At 40.0% G+C, this 18,882-nt stretch overlaps 2 protein-coding genes across 6 annotated transcripts in view; both read left to right on the top strand.

The window, feature by feature from the left end:
• Positions 1-18,882, top strand: part of LOC101676428 (cytochrome P450 3A12) — a 107,456-nt gene that overhangs the window by 874 nt on the left and 87,700 nt on the right. The window contains exon 1 of one of the 2 annotated variants that reach the window (XM_045075077.1): positions 1,932-2,110. The exons of the other annotated variant lie outside the window; for it this stretch is intronic. The gene's annotated coding sequence lies outside the window, so the exon portion shown is untranslated. Of the gene's footprint in view, positions 1-1,931; positions 2,111-18,882 lie in introns of those variants that run through there. 2 annotated transcript variants of the gene reach the window in all.
• Positions 1-18,882, top strand: part of LOC101676727 (cytochrome P450 3A12) — a 41,165-nt gene that overhangs the window by 906 nt on the left and 21,377 nt on the right. Inside the window, exons 2-5 of one of the 4 annotated variants that reach the window (XM_045075073.1) lie at positions 5,159-5,254; positions 5,521-5,614; positions 7,512-7,564; positions 12,207-12,306. In XM_045075073.1, coding sequence (XP_044931008.1) covers positions 5,232-5,254; positions 5,521-5,614; positions 7,512-7,564; positions 12,207-12,306 — 270 coding nt within the window. In that variant the 5' untranslated portion in view covers positions 5,159-5,231. Of the gene's footprint in view, positions 1-1,344; positions 1,364-5,158; positions 5,255-5,520; positions 5,615-7,511; positions 7,565-12,206; positions 12,307-18,882 lie in introns of those variants that run through there. The other 3 variants (XM_045075075.1, XM_045075072.1, XM_045075074.1) reach the window with 3 other exon arrangements.

The raw sequence follows: 18,882 nt of genomic DNA, 5'->3' as shown, positions 1-18,882 counted from the left end.
TTTTTATCCCCAGGGGTACAGGTCTGTGAATCACCAGGTTTACACACTTCACAGCATTCACCAAAGCACATATCCTCCCCAATGGACTTGGCTGATTTCTTAAAATTTTATTCATTTCACCTTTTCTTTCCAGTGTCTTGGAGGTTTAGCATCAGTATAAAGATTCTGTTCCCACCGCCCATATGAAATCTGCCAGCAGCCACAAAGACAGATCCTGAAAGCCAATTTGAATTTTATTTTATTTTTAATTTTTAAAGGATTTTATTTATTTATTTCTCAGAGAGAATGAGAGAGAGAGAGAGAGAGCGAGCGCACAAATGGAGGAGTGGCAGAAGAGGGAGAAGCAGACTCCCCACTGAGCAGGGAGCCTGATGTGAAGCTTGATCCCTGGACCCTGGGATCATGACCTGAGCTGAAGGCAGATGCTTAACTGACTGAGCCACCCAGGCCCCTCCCCGATTTGGATTTTAAAAAAAAAATTATTTTTTCAGTGTTCCAAGATTCATTGTTTATGCACCACACCCAGTGCTCTATGCAATCTGTGCCCTCTCTAATACCCACCACCTGGTTCCCCCAGCCTCCCCTCCCCCTCCCCTCCAAAATCTTCAGTTTATTTCTCAGAGTCCAAGTCTCTCATGCTTCATCTCCCCCTCCGGATTTCCCCAATTCACTTTTCCTTTCCTTCTTCTAATATCCTCCATGTTATTCCTTATGCTCCACAAGTAAGTGAAACCATATGATAATTGACTTTCTCTCCTTGATTTATTTCACTGGACATATCTCCTCTAGTCCTGACTATGTTAATACAAAAGTTGGGTATTCATTCTTTCTGATGGAGGCGTAATACTCCATTGCATATGGACCATATCTTCTTTATCCATTCGTCTGTTGAAGGGCATCTTGACTCTTTCTAGTTTGGCGACTGTGGCCATTGCAGCTATGAATATTGGGGTACAGATGGCCCTTCTTTTCACTACATCTGTATCTTTGGGGTAAATACCCAGCAGTGCAGTTGCAGGGTCATAAGGTAGCTCTATTTTTGATTTCTTAAGGAATCTCCACACTGTTCTCCAAAGAGGCTGCACCAACTTGCATTCCCACCAACAGTGTAAGAGGGTTCCCCTTTCTCCACATCCTCTCCAACTTATTTACTGTCTTATTGATTTTGTCCATTCTTTATTTTTTTTAAGATTTTATTTATTTATTTGACAGAAAGAGATCACAAGTAGGCAGAGAGGCAGGCAGAGAGAGAGGGGGAAGTAGGCTCCCTGCCGAGCAGAGAGCCTGATGTGGGCCTCAATCCCAGGACCCTGAGATCATGACCTGATCCAAAGGCAGAGGCTTAACCCACTGAGCCACCCAGGTGCCTGATTTTGGCCATTCTAACTGGTGTAAGGTAGTATCTCATTGTGGTTTTGATTTGAATTTCCCTGATGGCTAATGATGATGAACATTTTTTCCTGTGTCTGTTAGCCATTTGGAAGAGGATCAAAACATCTAGCAGAGCAATTCCTTTTAGTGGTGAGATTACCGGCATCATGGAGCAGGTTGGGAAAGGATAGTTTCACAATGTGGGTAGGGATAGATTCTCCATGTCACATGTGATCTGTGCCTCAATTTCACTTTTTTAAGAGTAGGAAATCATGAGGATGTGAACATAGAACATGGATACCTCATTTTCATTTTCTGAGAGAAAGGTTAGGAATGCTGGGTATTGTGGTAACACAATTTCTGTGTGATGACATTTAGGAGTAACTGATGTGTTTTAATTTAATTCTACTTAATAATAGTTTTTTTTTTTTTGCTGAGGCAAACTATTTCTAGCATATTTAAAAAAATTTTTTTAAAGTTAATATATATTTATTTTTTAAGATTTTATTTATTTGTCAGAGAGAGAGAAGGAGAGAACACAAGCAGGGGAAGTGGCACGCAGAGGGAGAAGCAGTCTCCCTGCTGAGCATGGAGTCCAATGTAGGACTCGATCCCAGGACCCTGGAATCATGACCTGAGCCAAGGGCAGCCACTTAACTGACTGAGCCACCCAGGCATCCCTATTTCTAGCATATTCTTTCTGAAGAGGGCTGTTGGTTTAGCTGTTGTGACTATAAAGGTGCGTAATAACCTCAGCCTTCTAGGGTAATGTTGGAAATATGAATTTACGGTCCACATGCATGCTTCTAGGATATATGTTGTGTATGTTTTTAAATGTGCATTTTTTTTGAAGGGGCGGGGGGTGGGAGGTCGGGGTACCAGGTGGTGGGTATTATAGAGGGCACGGATTGCATGGAACACTGGTTGTGGTGCAAAAATAATGAATACTGTTCTGCTGAAAATAAAAAATAAATTTAAAAAAATTGAAAATAAATAAATAAATAAACGTGCACAGCAGGTGTACATGTATTTTTAATTTTTTAATTTTTTTGGAAGAAAGCAAAGTAAAATATCTTTATTACCTAGGGGCAACCTAAAGTTTATCGATAGAACACAGAAAGCAACTAGTTATAAAGGGACAAGATTGGTAAGAACTTCTGTTCATTTAAAGATTCCATAGGGAGGGGCACCTGGGTGGCTCAGTGGGTTAAAGCCTCTGCCTTCAGCTCAGGTCATGATCCAAGGGTCCTGGGATCGAGCCCCACATGGGGCTCCCTGCTCAGCAGGAGCCTGCTTCCCCCTCTTTCTCTGCCTGCCTTTCTGCCTACTTGTGATCACTGTCTGTCAAATAAATAAAATCTTAAAGAAAAGATTCCATAAGGAGAGTGGGAAGATGAGCTACAGAGCAGGTGAAGGTATTTGTAATACATATATCTAATATAGAACTCCTACCCACAATGTAGAAACAACTTCTACAAATCAATAAGAAAAAAATGGACATCCCAACAGAAAAATAGACAACTCACTTCCTAAAAGAGGATATCCAAATTCTTCTTTTTATTATGTATGTTAGTCACCATACCGTACATCATTAGTTTTTGATGTAGTGTTCCATGATTCATTGTTTGCATATTATAATACCCAGTGCTACATGAAATATGTGCCCTCCTTCATACCCATCACTAGGCTAACCCATCCCTCCACTCCTCTTCCCTCAGAAACCCTCAGATTGTTTCCTAGAGTCTGTAGTCTCTCATGGTTCATCTCCCCCTCCGATTTCTCCGGCTTCAATTTCCCCTTCCTTCTCCTAATGTCTTCCATGCTATTCCTTATGCTCAAAATAAGTGAAACCATATGATAATTGTCTTCCTGTGCTTGATTTACTTCACTTAGCATAATCTCCTCCAGTTCCATCCATGTCATAGCAAATGGTGGGGGTATTCATCCTTTCTGATGGCTGAGTAATATTCCATTGTATATATGAACCACATCTTCTTTATCCATTTATCTGTTAAAAGGTATCTCGGCTCCTTCTACAGTTTGGCTATTGTGGACATTGCTGCCATGAACATTGGGGTATATGTGCCCCTTCTTTTCACCACATCTGTATCTTTGGGGTAAATACCCAGTAGTGCGATTGCTGGGTAAAAGGGTAGCTCTATTTTTAACTTTTTTTTTTTAAAGATTTAAAAAAAAATTTATTTGACAGTCAGAGATCACAAGTAGGCAGAGAGAAAGCAGAGAGAGAGAGAGAGGAGGAAGCAGGCTCCCTGCTGAGCAGAAAGCCTGATGTGGGGCTCGATCCCAGGACCCTGGGATCATGGCCTGAGCCGAAGGCAGCAGCCTAACCCACTGAGTCACCCAGGCGCCCCTATTTTTAACTTTTTGAGGAAACTCCACACTGTTTTCCAAAATGGCTATACCAACTTACATTCCCACCAACAGTGTTAAGAGGATTCCTTTTTCTCCACATCCTCTCCAACACTTGTAGTTTCCTGCCTTGTTAATTTTTGCTGTTCTAACTGGTATAAGGTGGTATCTCAATGTGGTTTTGATTTGTATTTTCCTAATGGCTAATGATGTTGAACATTTTTTCGTGTGTCTGTTAGCCATTTGTATGTCTTCTTTGGAGAAGTGTCTGTTCATGTCTTCTGCCCATTTTTTGACTTGATTATTTGTTTTTTGGGTGTTGAGTTTGAGAACTTCTTTATAGATTTTGGATACCAGCCCTTTGACTGTAGTGTCATTTGCAAATATCTTCTCATGTGTTGCCTCTTTGTTTTATTGACTGTTTACTTTCCAGCAGGTTATTTTAACCTTTCAGCACAGGTGAGTAGTAATACTGTGAGCTGGTATTGATAAGAGAGGCATCCAGGCAGGACTCTGGGGTGGAGTGGGAGAATATTCCTCCCTCAGAGCAGACCTCCATGAGATACTCCTTGATCCTGATCCTACAGAAGGTTGTCACGGGACTGCAAGTCAGGGAACAGGACCACCATATAAGCCCCACTGTGTGAAGTCTATCTGGCAGTGGGGCTGTCCCTGGATATAGTCACTATCATGCAATCAAAGCAGTAGACTTAGAGGACACGGGTGTAGCCACATGTCAGTAGCTGTAGACAGTGCCTTCTGCATGCCATGCAATGTAATGGCAAGAAAAATGAATGGCACTATTGTTAGCCCCTTCCTTTTTACCACCAGAAGCATGGTGCTGTCAAGAAGAGGGAAACTGCTCCATGCAATCCGTGCCCTCTATAATCCCTACCACTGGGTGTGGTGAAAAAATAATGAATATTGTTATGCTGAAAATAAATAAATTAATTAAAAATATTTATTTCTTTAATAACAAAAAAAAAAAAGAAGAGGGAAACTGGAAAGAATCAGAAAAATTCACCCAGCCCACCCTCTGCCTTTTTATGGAGCCATGTGAGTTTAGAAACTGGGTCCAGTGTTGCTGACACATTCACTCACATGCTTGGCTTCACTTGGGGGTTCATGGACCCTGTCAAATATTTAGAAACAGGAATTGATTGTTGTGGTGGGGATGGCAAGGAAAGAACGGAGGTGGAACTAGCTAGCCAAGGCCACCTCCTGTTCTGGCAGTTGATACTCATGTGTCCTACTGTTCTGGAGTAAAGATCCAGACACTCAGCTGGGTCTTGGTAAGGCCCTCTGCTAGTGCCTTAATACATGTCCATTCATGAAATTTGTGGATTTGTTTGACTATTTTATAACATAAGATTTGCTGGATTTGTACAGATTGTTTGGAAATCCTCTTTCCATCTAGAATGAGAATCTCCCAGATCATGGAAGAGTCATTTACTGAATAAGCATGAGTGAATTTCCTGGAAAAAATCAGCATGAACCTTCTAGGAGTTCTCAAGTATGGAAACACCTAGTCTTCACTTTAGGGTTGGAACTGTGAAGATTTCAGCTGCTCTTAGCTAATCATCCTTACTTTTTGTGAGGCCTAGTGGAGGTGGGAAAGCAGATGATGAGTGAATATAAGTATTGCCATTGGAATTGCTGTTATTATTTCTTGCCTGTATGTTAACTCTCCCCTTACCTGTTCATTTTGTGTCAGTGTCTGACCAGCCCCAGCACTTATTACACCATCCCTGTGACCTGGCCTTTTCTTTCACTTTATAGATATGGGACCTCCACACATGGACTTTTTAAGAAGCTGGGAATTCCTGGGCCCAAACCTCGGCCTTTTGTGGGAACTGCTCTGGCCTACCGTAAGGTGAGTGTTGTTTGAGCTCCCTCTTCTGCTTTTTATGGTTGCAAATCCCAGCTTAATTTCATTGTAAAAATGCTCCTCTCCACGAGAAGTGCTTAGGTTTCAGACTTTCCAGAAGTGGTGTCATAGGCTCCACTCAACACATGGCCAGGTCTACCCCAGGGCTCTATTTTCTGCTGTTAGGAGTCTCAGAGTTTGCCTCAGTGGGCAGCCCAGCTGTCTAGCTGCTTCAACTCAGGCTTACTGTTCTAGCTTGTGAGCATTGAGAAGAAGCTTTTATTTCCTGCAGGTGCAGATACCTGGGAAGGTACCACCATACTTGGTATGAGGAGAAAAGTATCAAGGGGGTCCATGCTAGTGGTCCATTAAGCTGTGTATGCTAGAGTCAGACTTTTCTGTTCATCATACAAGCTCTGGACAGCATTTTGTTTTGCTGAATAGCTCTGGAACTTCGTTTTATTGGGCAGCCCAAATTCACCTTTGGGGATGTGCACACACTTGAACTGTCTCAAGAATTGCCAGCCCCCCAGAGTTATTTCCAAGCTCTAACTCACCCATTGCTAATGGTGACATCTCTGGGGATTTGAGAGTTTGACCCAGAGCTCTCTGCTTTACTTTTCTGCCTTCATTGTGGGCCCCTTCTGGGTGAGTTGAGCAGAGAGGGAGGATGGTGCTTGTCTACTGACTTCAGATTTTAACATTTGATTGAGTTGTGTGTATGCATGTGTTGTTTTCACACAAACATAGAACATTCATACAAAATCACTAGAAAAGAGATGCTCTGAAAAAATTTCTAAGAAATTACTGTACTGAATGGGATATACTAACAGATACACAGACTGATGTTTGTGGAGCCATTGTGGCTCATCTTGCTTCTATGCCTTGACCAAGGCCTGGCCCCTTAACAGAATGTTAGGAGCTCACATCTTAGGGTGAGCTGGTAGTCTCATGTGCAGGCTGCTCTCTACTGTGGAGTTCTTTTCGCCCAGACCTGAGGCCTGTTTCTCAGATCCCACTTCTCCCCACTGAGACCCTCAGTGCCCAATTATCATTTAATAAGTTCCCGGATTTTTTCTCTCCAAAAAAGCAGTAATTCCTTTACACTTTTCTCAGATCAACTCCTTAGCACCAGCACCCCAAGATCAACTTCTTAGTACCAGCACCCCAAGATCCACATTTCTGGGACCCTGTTTTGCATGATTAGAACATCAAAATCACAGCTGAAATGTAGGGACAGGAAGTTTTGTTTTTTCTTAAATGACAAAACTGAAAACTCCTATCAAGTGTTCTAATTTGTTCTCCCCCTTGTGGAGTGGTGGCCTGGTCCCCCCTTTCTGTGTGGAGCTGGATGAGTGAAAGGTGAGGTTGCCTTATCATTCGTTCACTCATCTCTCACTTTCTTACTCAACAAACATGTTTAGAGTTATGTAAATTTGCTAGATGAAAAGAGGTCACTGGTGTCTTAATTTCCTAAATCCATTGGAATTTTAGTTGTGCTCTTGAGATCAATGAACAGGATGCTGACTGGGGGTTCAGTGTGTGCAGGACTCAGCTCTTATTTTTCCACATGGCCCTGAGGTAGTAATTCAGAGGGTTCTGAGATTTAGAGACAACACATGCACAAGCCAAACATGCCAGAAGGTTGTAGCCTTGACAGACAGGGTGAGTTGTTCTGTGTCTGCAACACTTGGAGGGGATTCAAGAGGGACTTAAATTTCTCCATTTCAATATCTTCTTGTTTTCTCTCCTTTCCAGTAAGACACCTGTGAATAAGAGCTTCCCTCTCACTGCCAGTGAGAGGTAGTAAGTTGCATTTCATGCGGTCTGGGTCATTTTTGTCCCTATTAGAGTTAGGACTCAGTACATTTAGTTTAGTAATATGTTTCATTTCTTCTTGCAGGGTATTTTTGCTTTTGACACGGAATGTTTTAGAAAGTATGGAAGAATGTGGGGGTGAGTATTCTGGAAACTTCCATTGGATAGGCTCATTATGATGAAGCCCCCATGTTGTTAACAGTCTCAGTCAAGAGCCCTTTGGGATAAAGACTGCTCTAGTAAAACTTCTGGAACCTCTGATTCCTGGGATCTCACGTGTCACCAGGTGTGCAGGTCTAAGTATGAATTGGGTCTGGAGAGGTATACCTGGTGCTGGGCTGCTCACAGCCAGTGTTGTACCCCTCCGTACCTCCTTATCTTCTCTGGTCACATCCTCAGAAGCCACAGGACTCTGCTGAGTTGCTTTGGCCCATAAGCAATATGGTGGCATGGAAAGAACCCAGATCTCTGGATAACCAGTGGTTCAGCTCCACTGCCCCTTCTCACATTCAGTCCTGGTCAGCTCTGGAGGGAGCCAGTCTTATATCGTGGGCTTCAGTTCTGTGCTTAGTACATGGTTCTCATGGTTGGCTGTGGATAAGAACCACCTGGGAGAGCTTGTTAAAAATGCAGATTCTTTAGCCCCATCCCCCAGGAACACTGAATCTGAATCTGGAGGATGTGGGGTGGGTCCCAGGAATCTCAACTAACTAGTAGAGGAAGCAATATTAAGGCCATGTGAGATCAAGAATATATATATGGTAACACAAAAGCACTGTCCTTTGTCTACCCTGGTGTTTTTGAACAAATAGGATGGGACAAGGGGAATCATCCAAGAAATATGATCAGGCTGCTGGAAGAGCAGACTTGAGTGCCACCTCATTAACTTCTATTACTGCTTCAATGCTAAGTGTACATGACTCCCACTGAAAGCTTTTGCATATTAGAATACTTTCTGGAGATGGGTAGCATTTCATGTCATCCATTTTTAGATGTGATTGCAGAATCATTTGATATTTCTTTGTAATTCAAAAAAATAGGACTTTTGGGAAATCTTTCATTTTGTTCTAGTAAATGCAAATGATTTATTATGGAAAACAAGATGCCAAATGGTGATGTAATTAAGCTTAAAGTAAACCTCATGCTGGTGACAGATTCTCATTAACAGGCCATACTGAAAGTCATGAGGTTAGGCTGATAAGGATGGATCACACATGGAGTCAGGTTTGTATGAGATATGTGCAAAAGTGGGCATGCTCTGCTGCCTAGGAATGTCACCTATATGAAGCCCAAGAAACTCAACTTGGGACCCACATATAAGAATAAATATATATAATAGAAAATATGTCTAAATGAATTATACATGTTTCTCTGTATGACTTTATTCTCTCTCTCTCTCTCTCTCTTTTTTAGTTTCAAAGTTTTCTGACCTAATGCTATCAAGGACCTCTATAATATTTAAAATAATATTTCCTTTAGAGTATAGCTAGGAAATTTATTTTAGTAAATAGGAAAAAGAAATAATTGATAATTTTGCCATCACTTTTTAAAAATTCCAAGTCTTTTTATTTGCATATTTCTGATCATTGTGTCTATATTTTCATCTGATATTCTCTCCTATGCATTTCATGTGTTTGATATATCTTCAAAATTATAATTTGTAGTGACTGGGTGAGCAGACTCTCCATTATTGTTTTGTTCTTAGATAAGTTACTTGCCTTCAGTTATTTACCAACCTAACTTCCTATTTTTTTGTAATTTTATTTTATGATTTTTTTTCAGTATTCCAAGATTCATTGTTTATGCACACACCCAGTACTCCATGCAATATGTGCCCTCCTTACTACCCACCATCAGGCTCACCCAACCCCCCACCTTCTTCCCTTCCAAAACCCCGTTTGTTTCTCAGAGTCCACAGTCTCTTATGCTTCATCTCCCCCTCCCAATTTCCCCCAACTATACTTCTCCTCTCCATCTCCTGGTGTCCTCCATGTTATTCCTTATGCTCCACAAGTAAGTGAAACTGTATGATAATTGACTCTCTCTGCTTGACTTATTTCACTCAGCATAATCTCCTCCATTTCCATCCATTTTGATACAAAAGTTGGGTATTCATCCTTTCTGATGGAGGCGTAATACTCCATTGTATATATGGACCATATCTTCTTTATCCATTCGTCCATTGAAGGGCATCTTGGCTCTTTCCAGTTTGGTGACTGTGGCCATTGCTGCTATGAACATTGGGGTACCGGTGGCCCTTCTTTTTCCTACACCTGTATGTTTGGGGTAAATACCCAGTAGTGCAATTGCAGGGTCATAAGGTAGCTCTATTTTTAATTTCTTAAGGAATCTCCACACTGTTTTCCAAAGTGGCTACACCAACTTGCATTCCCACCAACAGTGTAAGAGGGTTCCCCTTTCTCCACATCATCACCAACACTTGTTGTTTACTGTCTTGTTGATTTTGGCCATTCTAACTGGTATAAAGTGGTATTTCAGTGTGGTTTTGATGTGAATCTCCCTGATGGCTAATGATGATGTACATTTTTTCACGTGTCTGATAGCCATTTGTATGTCTTTGGAGAAGTGTCTGTTCATGTCTTCTGCCCATTTTTTTGATGTGATTATCTGTTTTTTGTGTGTTGAGTTTGAGGAGTTCTTTATAGATTTTGGATAACAGCTCTTTATCTGTAGTGTCATTTGTGAATATCTTCTCCCATCCCATGGGTTGCCTCTTTGTTTTGTTGACTGTTTCCTTTGCTGTGCAGAAGCTTTTGATCTTGATGAAGTCCCAAAAGTTCATTTTCACTTTTGTTTCCTTTGCCTTTGGACACATGTCCTGAAAGAAGTTGCTGTGGCCGATGTTGAAAAGGTTACTGCCTATGTTCTCCTCTAGGATTCTGATGGATTCCTGTCTCACGTTGAGGTCTTTTATCAATTTTGAGTTTATCTTTATGTATGGTGTAAGAGAATGGTCAAGTTTCATTCTTCTATACATAGCTGTCCAATTTTTCCAGCACCATTTATCAAAGAGATTGTCTTTTTTCCACTGGATATTTTTTCCTGCTTTGTCAAAGATTATTTGACCATAGAGTTGTGGGTCCATATCTGGGCTCTCTGCTCTTTTCCACTTGTCTATGTGTCTGTTTTTGTCCCAGCACCATGCTGTCTTGGTGATCACAGCTTTGTAGCAAAGCTTGAAATCAGGTAACGTGATGCCCCCAGTTTTGTTTTTCTTTTTCAACATTTCCTTAGCAATTTGTTCCATACAAATTTTAAGATTGTTTGTCCTAGCTTTTTGAAAAATGCTGGTGGAATTTTGATCAGGATGGCATTGAAAGTATAGATTGCTCTAGGCAGTATAGACATTTTAACAAAGTTTTTTCTTTGGATCCACCAGCATGGAATGCTTTTCCATCTTTTTGTGACTTTCAATTTCTTTCATGAATGTTCTGTAGCTCCTCAAGTACAGATCCTTTACCTCTTTGGTTAAGTTTATTCCTGGGTTACCTTAGGGTTCTTGGTGCTGTAATAAATGGAATCGATTCTCTAATTTCCCTTTCTATATTTTCATTGTTAGTGTATAAGAAGGCAACTGGTTTCTGCACACTGATTTTGTATCCTGCCATATTATTGAATTGCTGTATGAGTTCTAGTAGTTTGGGGGTGGAGTCTTTTGGGTTTTTCATATAAAATATAATGACATCTGCAAGGAGAGAGAGTTTGACTTCTTTGCCAATTTGAATATTACATTTCTGCAAAGAAGACATCCAGATGGCCAACAGACACATGAAAAAGTGCTCCATATCACTCGGCATCGGTGAAGTGTGTAAACCTGGTGATTCACAGGGAAATACAAATCAAAACCACAATGAGATATCACCTCACACCAGTTAGAATGGCTAAAATAAACAAGTCAGGAAATGACAGATGCTGGGGAGGATGCGGAGAAAGGGGAACCCTCCTACACTGTTGGTGGGAATGCAAGCTGGTGCAGCCACTCTGAAAAACAGCATGGAGGTTCCTCAAAATGTTGAAAATAGAACTGCCCTATGACCCAGCAATTGCACTACTGGGTATTTACCCTAAAGATACAAACGTAGTGATCCAAAGGGGCACGTGCACCCGAATGTTTATAGCAGCAATGTCCACAATAGCCAAACTATGGAAAGAACCTAGATGTCCATCAACAGATGAATGGATCAAGAAGATGTGGTATATATACACAATGGAATACTATGCAGCCATCAAAAGAAATGAAATCTTGCCATTTGCGACAACATGGATGGAACTAGAGCATATCATGCTTAGCGAAATAAGTCAAGCAGAGAAAGACCACTATCATATGATCTCCCTGATATGAGGAAGTGGTGATGCAACATGGGGGCTTAAGTGGGTAGGAGAAGAATCAATGAAACAAGATGGGATTGGGAGGGAGACAAACCATAAGTGACTCTTAATCTCACAAAACAAACTGAGGGTTGCTGGGGGGAGGGGGTTTGGGAGAAGGGGGTGGGATTATGGACACTGGGGAGGGTATGTGCTTTGGTGAGTGCTGTGAAGTGTGTAAACCTGGTGATTCACAGACCTGTACCCCTGGGGATAAAAATATATGTTTATAAAAAAAAAGTGGAAAAAAAAAACTATTGTAATGGTATTTCTAACCATGATCTCAGAGAATGGATTAGGTACCATTGGGATAAAAGTCTGGACTTCCAGGCATGGCTGCAGCTGTAGAAACTGTCATGTTAAGTGTGATCAGGTCTATTTTCCCCCACAGGATTTATGATGGGCGACAACCTGTGTTGGCTATCATGGATCCGGACATGATCAAAACAGTACTAGTGAAAGAATGTTACTCTGTCTTCACAAACCGGCGGGTAAGCATGGATTTATTTTACATTTACATATTTATTTATTTATAAAACATTTTTTTTTTTAAATAAGAAGAGATTCACAGAAAGTTGTAACAGGAGGTCCCATGTCATGTAACCTTCAAGCTGTTTCCTCTAAGGTAATATCTTGCTTAATTATAATACAGTGTCCAAGCGGAGTTTGACATTGGTTCTAGTCACAGAACTTAGATTTCAACCTTTTAAAAGAAGATTTTTATTTATTTATTTGACAGAGAGACAGTGAGAGACAGAACACAAACAGGGGGAGTGGGAGAGGGAGAAGCAGGCTTCCCACCAAGCAGGGAGCCCAATACAGGACTTGATCCCAGGACCCTGGGACCATGACCTGAGCCAAAGGCAGACACTTAATGACTGAGCCACCCAGGTGCCCCCAGATTTCAACAGTTTTATATGCCCTTGTGTGTGTGTGTGTGTGTGTTGTTATCTGAACGTTTATCTTACATGTAGATTATGTAGATTTGTGTATCTAGCAACCCAATGATGTTATGGAGCTGTTCCATTACCAAAAAGTCTCCTTAGTATTCTTTTACAGGCATGGTGTGTAGCTACTCTCTTCCTTGTCTCAGGATGTTCAGCAGAGCAAACTTTTTTTTTTTTATTTTGATAAGGCCAGGTTATCCTTTTATCCTTTTATGGATTGTGACTTTGGCATCAAGTTTGAAAAATCTTTACCTAACCCTAAATTCCAAGGATTTTCTCTGAGTAGTTATTTTTTGTTTTACATTTAAGTAGTTATAATGTACATCTTACATAGTTATAACCTTGACATTTAAGTCTGTGGTCCATTTTGTGTTAATTTTAAGTGTTAATTGTGAGGTCTCAAGTTTAAGTGAAATCTTCATGTTTGGCCTATGGATGTCTAATTGCTCTAGCACCATTTGTGAAAATACTGTACTTCCTCCATTGAATGGCTTTTGTACAGTATCAAAATTGAGTTGGGCGTGTGTGTGTGTGTGTGTGTGTGTGTATTTCTCATTCTCTGTTCTGTTCATTGATCTCTGTATCTCTCTCTCCATCAATGCCAATCTTGATTACTGTGGCCATACAGTAAGTCAGCATCATGAACAATGATGCCTCCTATTTTATTTTTTTGTTGAAATTGTTTTAGGTATTTTAACTCCTTTGCATTTCCATACAAATTTAGAATTAACTTATCTATGCTTACATAATATTTGTGAGGATTTTTAAAGACATGATTTAAACCTATCGATCAGTATGCAGAAAATCTCTATCTTTACCAAGTCACATCTTTCAGTATTATGAAAGCAATATGTGTTTATTTAGGTTTTCTTTGATTCTTTTCACCCACATTTAGTTTTCAGCACTGGAAAACCGTGTATGTTTTGTTAAATATACATCTAAAGTATTTCACCTTCTTTGTGTGATTATAATTGTTATGGTTTTTTTAATGTGTTTTGACATATTCTTATTATATAGAAATGTGGTTGATTTTTGGTGTTGATCTTATTTCCTGTAACCTAGCTTAGCTCATTTATTAGATGCAGACGTGTTCTTTTTATGTTCCTCAAGATTTTCTACATTGACAATTACAGAACCTGAAATAGGGATGCTCCTATTTTTATCTTTCCAATCTTACAACTTTATTTCTTTGTTTTATATTTTTGCACTAGCTAGGATTTCTAGTAAGATGTTAAATAAGAGTGGTGTCTTGTTCCTGATGTTAGGGGCGAGCATTAGGTCTTTCACCATTTAAATATTTATACATACATTTTTCATAATGAAAACTGTATATATTTAAGTGTGATGTTTTGATTTATGTATACATTGTGAAGTGATTATGACAAATGAATTAACATATCTATCCTTTCCCAGAGTTTCTTTGTGTATGTGTGTGTGTTTGTGTTAAGAACAATGAATGCGTGGAGCACTGGGTGTGGTACAAAAAACAATGAATACTGTTACGCTGAAAAGAAATAAGAAAAAAAGAACAATGAATTATAGAACACTACATCAAAAACTAATGAAGTACTGTATGGTGACTAACATAACGTCAAAAAAAAAAGAACATGTAAGATCTACTTTTTTTTTCATTTATTTATTTTCAGCATAACAGTATCATTATTTTTTCACCACACTCAGTGCTCCATGCAATCCGTGCCCTCTATAATACCCACCACCTGGTACCCCGACCTCCCACCCCCCCGCCACTTCAAACCCCTCAGATTGTTTTTCAGAGTCCATAGTCTCTCATGATTCACCTCCCCTTCCAATTTACCCCAACCCCCTTCTCTCTAACTGCCTATGTCCTCCATGCTTTTTGTTATGCTCCACAAATAAGGGAAACCATATGATAATTGACTCTCTCTGCTTGACTTATTTCACTCAGCATAATCTCTTCCAGTCCCATCCATGTTGCTACAAATATTGGGTATTCGTCCTTTCTGATGGAGGCATAATACTCCATAGTGTATATGGACCACATCTTCCTTATCCATTCATCCGTTGAAGGGCATCTTGGTTCTTTCCACAGTTTGGCAACTGTGGCCACTGCTGCTATAAACATTGGGGTACAGATGGCCCTTCTTTTCACGACATCTGTATCTTTGGGGTAAATACCCAGGAGTGCAATGGCAGGGTCATAGGGAAGTTCTATTTTTAATTTCTTGAGAAATCTCCACGCTGTTCTCCAAAGAGGCTGTACCAACTTGCATTCCCACCAACAGTGGAAGAGGGTTCCCCTTTCTCCACATCCTCTCCAACACATGTTGTTTCCTGTCTTGCTAATTTTGGCCATTCTACTAAGATCTACTTTTAAAGCAAATTGCAAATGTATAGTATAGTATTAATAATTATAATCACCATATAGTATATTCAGTCTCTAGAACTTTTTCATCTCATTAACAAAAGCTTGTACCATTTGATTTCTATCTTTCTTTTGCTCCTGATAACTACCATTCCACTATTTGTTACTGTGCTTGACTTTATTTTTCTAGATTCCACTTATAATTGAGATCTTGCAAATCCTGTCCTTCTGTATCTGGTTTAGTGCCCTTAGCATGTTGTCCCTGTTGTCCAGGTTCATCCATGCTTGGAAATGGCAGGATTTCCTTCCTTTTTAAGGCCAAGTAATATTTTATTGTCTTTATCCATTCATCATTCCCTTTACATTTAAAGTAATTATTGATAAGGATTTACTATTGTCATTTGTTAGTCCTGGTGTTACATAGATCAATTATTCCTGGTACACATCTTTCTTTTTAATTTCACTATTTTTTTTTACAGTGCTATGCTTTGATTTTTTCCCCTCTTTTTCTTTTCTTTATCTGCTCTATGTTTTTGTTTTGCAGTTACCAGGAGGTTTACATAAAATATCTTCTAGACATAGTAGTCTGTTTTAAGTGACTAAGAATTTAACGTGTTTATTTTCAAACTCAATGCTTTTATTCCTCCCCCACCAATTTTATGTTTTTGATGTCACAATTTACATATCTTATATTGTGTATTTAACAAATTCTTTTAACTGTAGTTTTAAAAATTATTTGTGTCTTAAACTTTCACTAGAGTTATAAGTAATTTGTATATCACCAGTATAATACCACTGTATTCTGAATTTATGCATTTATATGTACCAGAGAGATTTATACTTTCATGTGATTTCATGTTACTACTAACTGTCTTTTTGTTTTTCAGCTCGAAGGACTCCCTTTAGTATTTCTTGTAAGGCAGGCTTAGTGGTAATGAATTCTGTCCACTTTTGTTTGTCTGGAAATGTCTTTATCTCTCTCACATTTCTGAAAGTCTTGTTTCTCTGGGTAAGGTATTCTTAGTTGGGATGTTTTTCAGCATTTCAAATAAATCATCCACTGTCTTCTGCCTTTCATGATTTCCACTGGAGATTCCACTGATAGCCCCATAGTGTTTCCTTGTATGTGACGAGCTTCTTTTCTCTTGCTGCTTTCAAGACTTTTTCTTTGGGTTTAATTTTTGACAATTTTATTATAATATCTCTTGTAGAAGTTTTTTTCAGATTCAGTCTTATTGGGGACTTTAAGTCTCATGACTCAAGATTCCCATACATTTCTCTAGGTTTGAGAAATTTTCAGGCATTGTTTCTTTTAGTAAGATTTCTCTACTGGGGGAAATCCCTACTGGGACTCCCATAATATGAATGTTGTTTCACTTGATGGTGTCCTGTAAGTCCTGTAGGCTTTCGCCCCCAATTCTTTTCATTTTTGTTTCCCACTCTGACTGGATAATTTAAAATAATCGAGGAGGGCATTGGTTGGTTCATGCATTTGGGAGCCACACGACTGCATGATCCTTGGCAACAAGAGCAGAGGAGGGTTCTTTGTGGCTGCGGTAGCAATTGGGGTCTTCAGCATCACCCCCAGATCCAGCACCAGGAGACTGGAGAAGGAGAATGGTGGCCAGAGTTGGTGCTATGCACACACTCATCTGGAGGGCTGAAAGCAGGCTCATGCCCCAAACAGAGTAGTGCCAGTGGTGGGGGCTGTACCAACTGTGGGCACACAGGTAGCTTTGAGTTCCTGAGCAGTCTGTGTGCACTCACGTGGCTTCAAGGCTAGCCAGTATGGCATGCATAGCAGTGGGGCTTTTAACTAGAGGATAGGCTGGCAGTGTGTAGGTGTGCATTTTCAGGGTTTAGCTGTGATCTCAAGTGTCAGTGCAGTCCAGTGACAGGATTCAGGCCTGGTCTCAGGCCCAGAAACTGCTGGGGCTTGGGCTGGTGTTGTCCGTATGCACCATCATAAAGGCGAAGACTGGCTGGTGGTGTAGATTTGGAGCTCACAGTGTTGGTGGTGGCACTGGCTGAGGCAACTCGTGTGAGTGCAGATGGGACACAGCAGGACTCTGGAACCTTGAGTATGCAAGTGTGAAAACCTCTGGGACTATCAGCAGCAAAATCTTAGAGGGTACATAGTGCTGGGCCAACTGTTCATCTCAGCAACAAAGCGTTCTGGAGACTTCTGCAGAGCAGGACACAGAGAAGTATGGTCACTCCTTCCACTTAATGGATACTGGTAGTCCTGCCTTCTTTGTTCCTAGCTATATCTAGCTGTGTCAGCCATGCCAGTCTCTGGGAGGTTTGAAACCAAAACAGGTCATTTGTGTCATGCCCTGAAGGGCTGGGGCTAATGGTTGCTCACCTTTCTGCTGTTCCCCAGGAAGGGGAACTATCTCAGGTCAGAGAGGGTCCTCTTAGTGCTGAGCAGGGCTGACCTGGGTCATGGGGTGATGCAGGCAAAATAAAGCTCTTCTCCCTACTTTTCTTGTACAGTTATTCTTAGGAGTTTTGCTCCACTGTGTTGTTGAAGCTTTTTGAATGGACTCCTACGCCCTGGAGCCCATTTTTTTTCTGGATAGCTGTCTTATTGTTGTTATTTGTGGGATGACAGAGGCTGAAGTGTCCTGTTTCATCATCTTAGTGATATAACATCAGTTTGTCCTCACTGAGGTGATGTTAGCCGTAAGGTTTTTAGATGCTTGTTATTAAGTTGAGGAACTTTCTGTTTTTTCTTAGTTGGTGAATTTTTATCATGAAATGGTGTTAGAAGTATCCATTTTATTTTTATTGTATTTTCATTAAAAAAATTTAAAATTAAGGTTCAATTAATTAACATATACTGTATTATTAGTTTCATAGGTAGAATTCAGTAATTCATCAGTTGCATACAACACCCAGTGCTCTTTACTTCATTACTTAATGCCCATCATGTAGTTACCCCATCCCCTAAACCCCCTCCCCACTAGCAACTTCGTCTGTTCTCTATAGTTAAAGAGTGTCTTATGGTTTGCCTCCTCTGTTTTTATCTTATTGTATTTTTCCTTCCCTTCTATGTTCATCTGTTTTGTTTCTTAAATTCCACATATGAGTGAAATCATATTATTGGCTTTCTCTGATTAACTTATTTTCCTTAGCATAATGCCCTCTAGTTCCATCTATGTTGTTCAAATGGCACAATATTATTCATTTTGATGGCTAAATAATATTCCATGTATACGATATAGACACACACACACACACCATGTCTCATTATCCACTCCACTGTCAATGGACATCTGGGCTCTTTCTGTATTTTGGCAATTGTGCACATTGCTGCTATAATCATTGGGGTGCATGTGTTCCTTCAAATCTATGTTTGATCTATGTTTGTATCCTTCTGATAAATACCTAGTAGTCCAGTTGCAGGGTCATAGGATAGCTCTATTTTTAAGTTTTTGAGGAATCTCCATACTGTTTTCCAGAGTGGTGCACCAGTCTGCATTTTTACCAATAGTGTAAGAGTGTTCTCTTTCTCTGTATCCTTGCCAACACTTGTTGTTCCCTGAGTTGTTAACTTTAGCCATGGAGATATCTATTTTAAAACAAAATATAGTTTTATAAAATAGAAGAAATATTCAAACTGATTGGCTTGCTAGATCAATCCCAAGATGAGAAATAGAGCCATTTCTCTCTTTTTCCTTATGTTTGTTGGGGAAAAATACAGGGGGAAGAGATTTCCATGTTACTGTATCCATTTCTTCACAAAATCAAACAGATTCATAATCTTTTTAGTG

This window comes from Mustela putorius, unplaced genomic scaffold (assembly GCF_011764305.1).
Source record: "Mustela putorius furo isolate JIRA1106 unplaced genomic scaffold, ASM1176430v1.1 tig00000139_pilon_pilon_pilon, whole genome shotgun sequence".
Lineage (NCBI taxonomy): Eukaryota > Metazoa > Chordata > Mammalia > Carnivora > Mustelidae > Mustela > Mustela putorius.
This window is presented reverse-complemented; position numbering and strand designations above follow the sequence as displayed.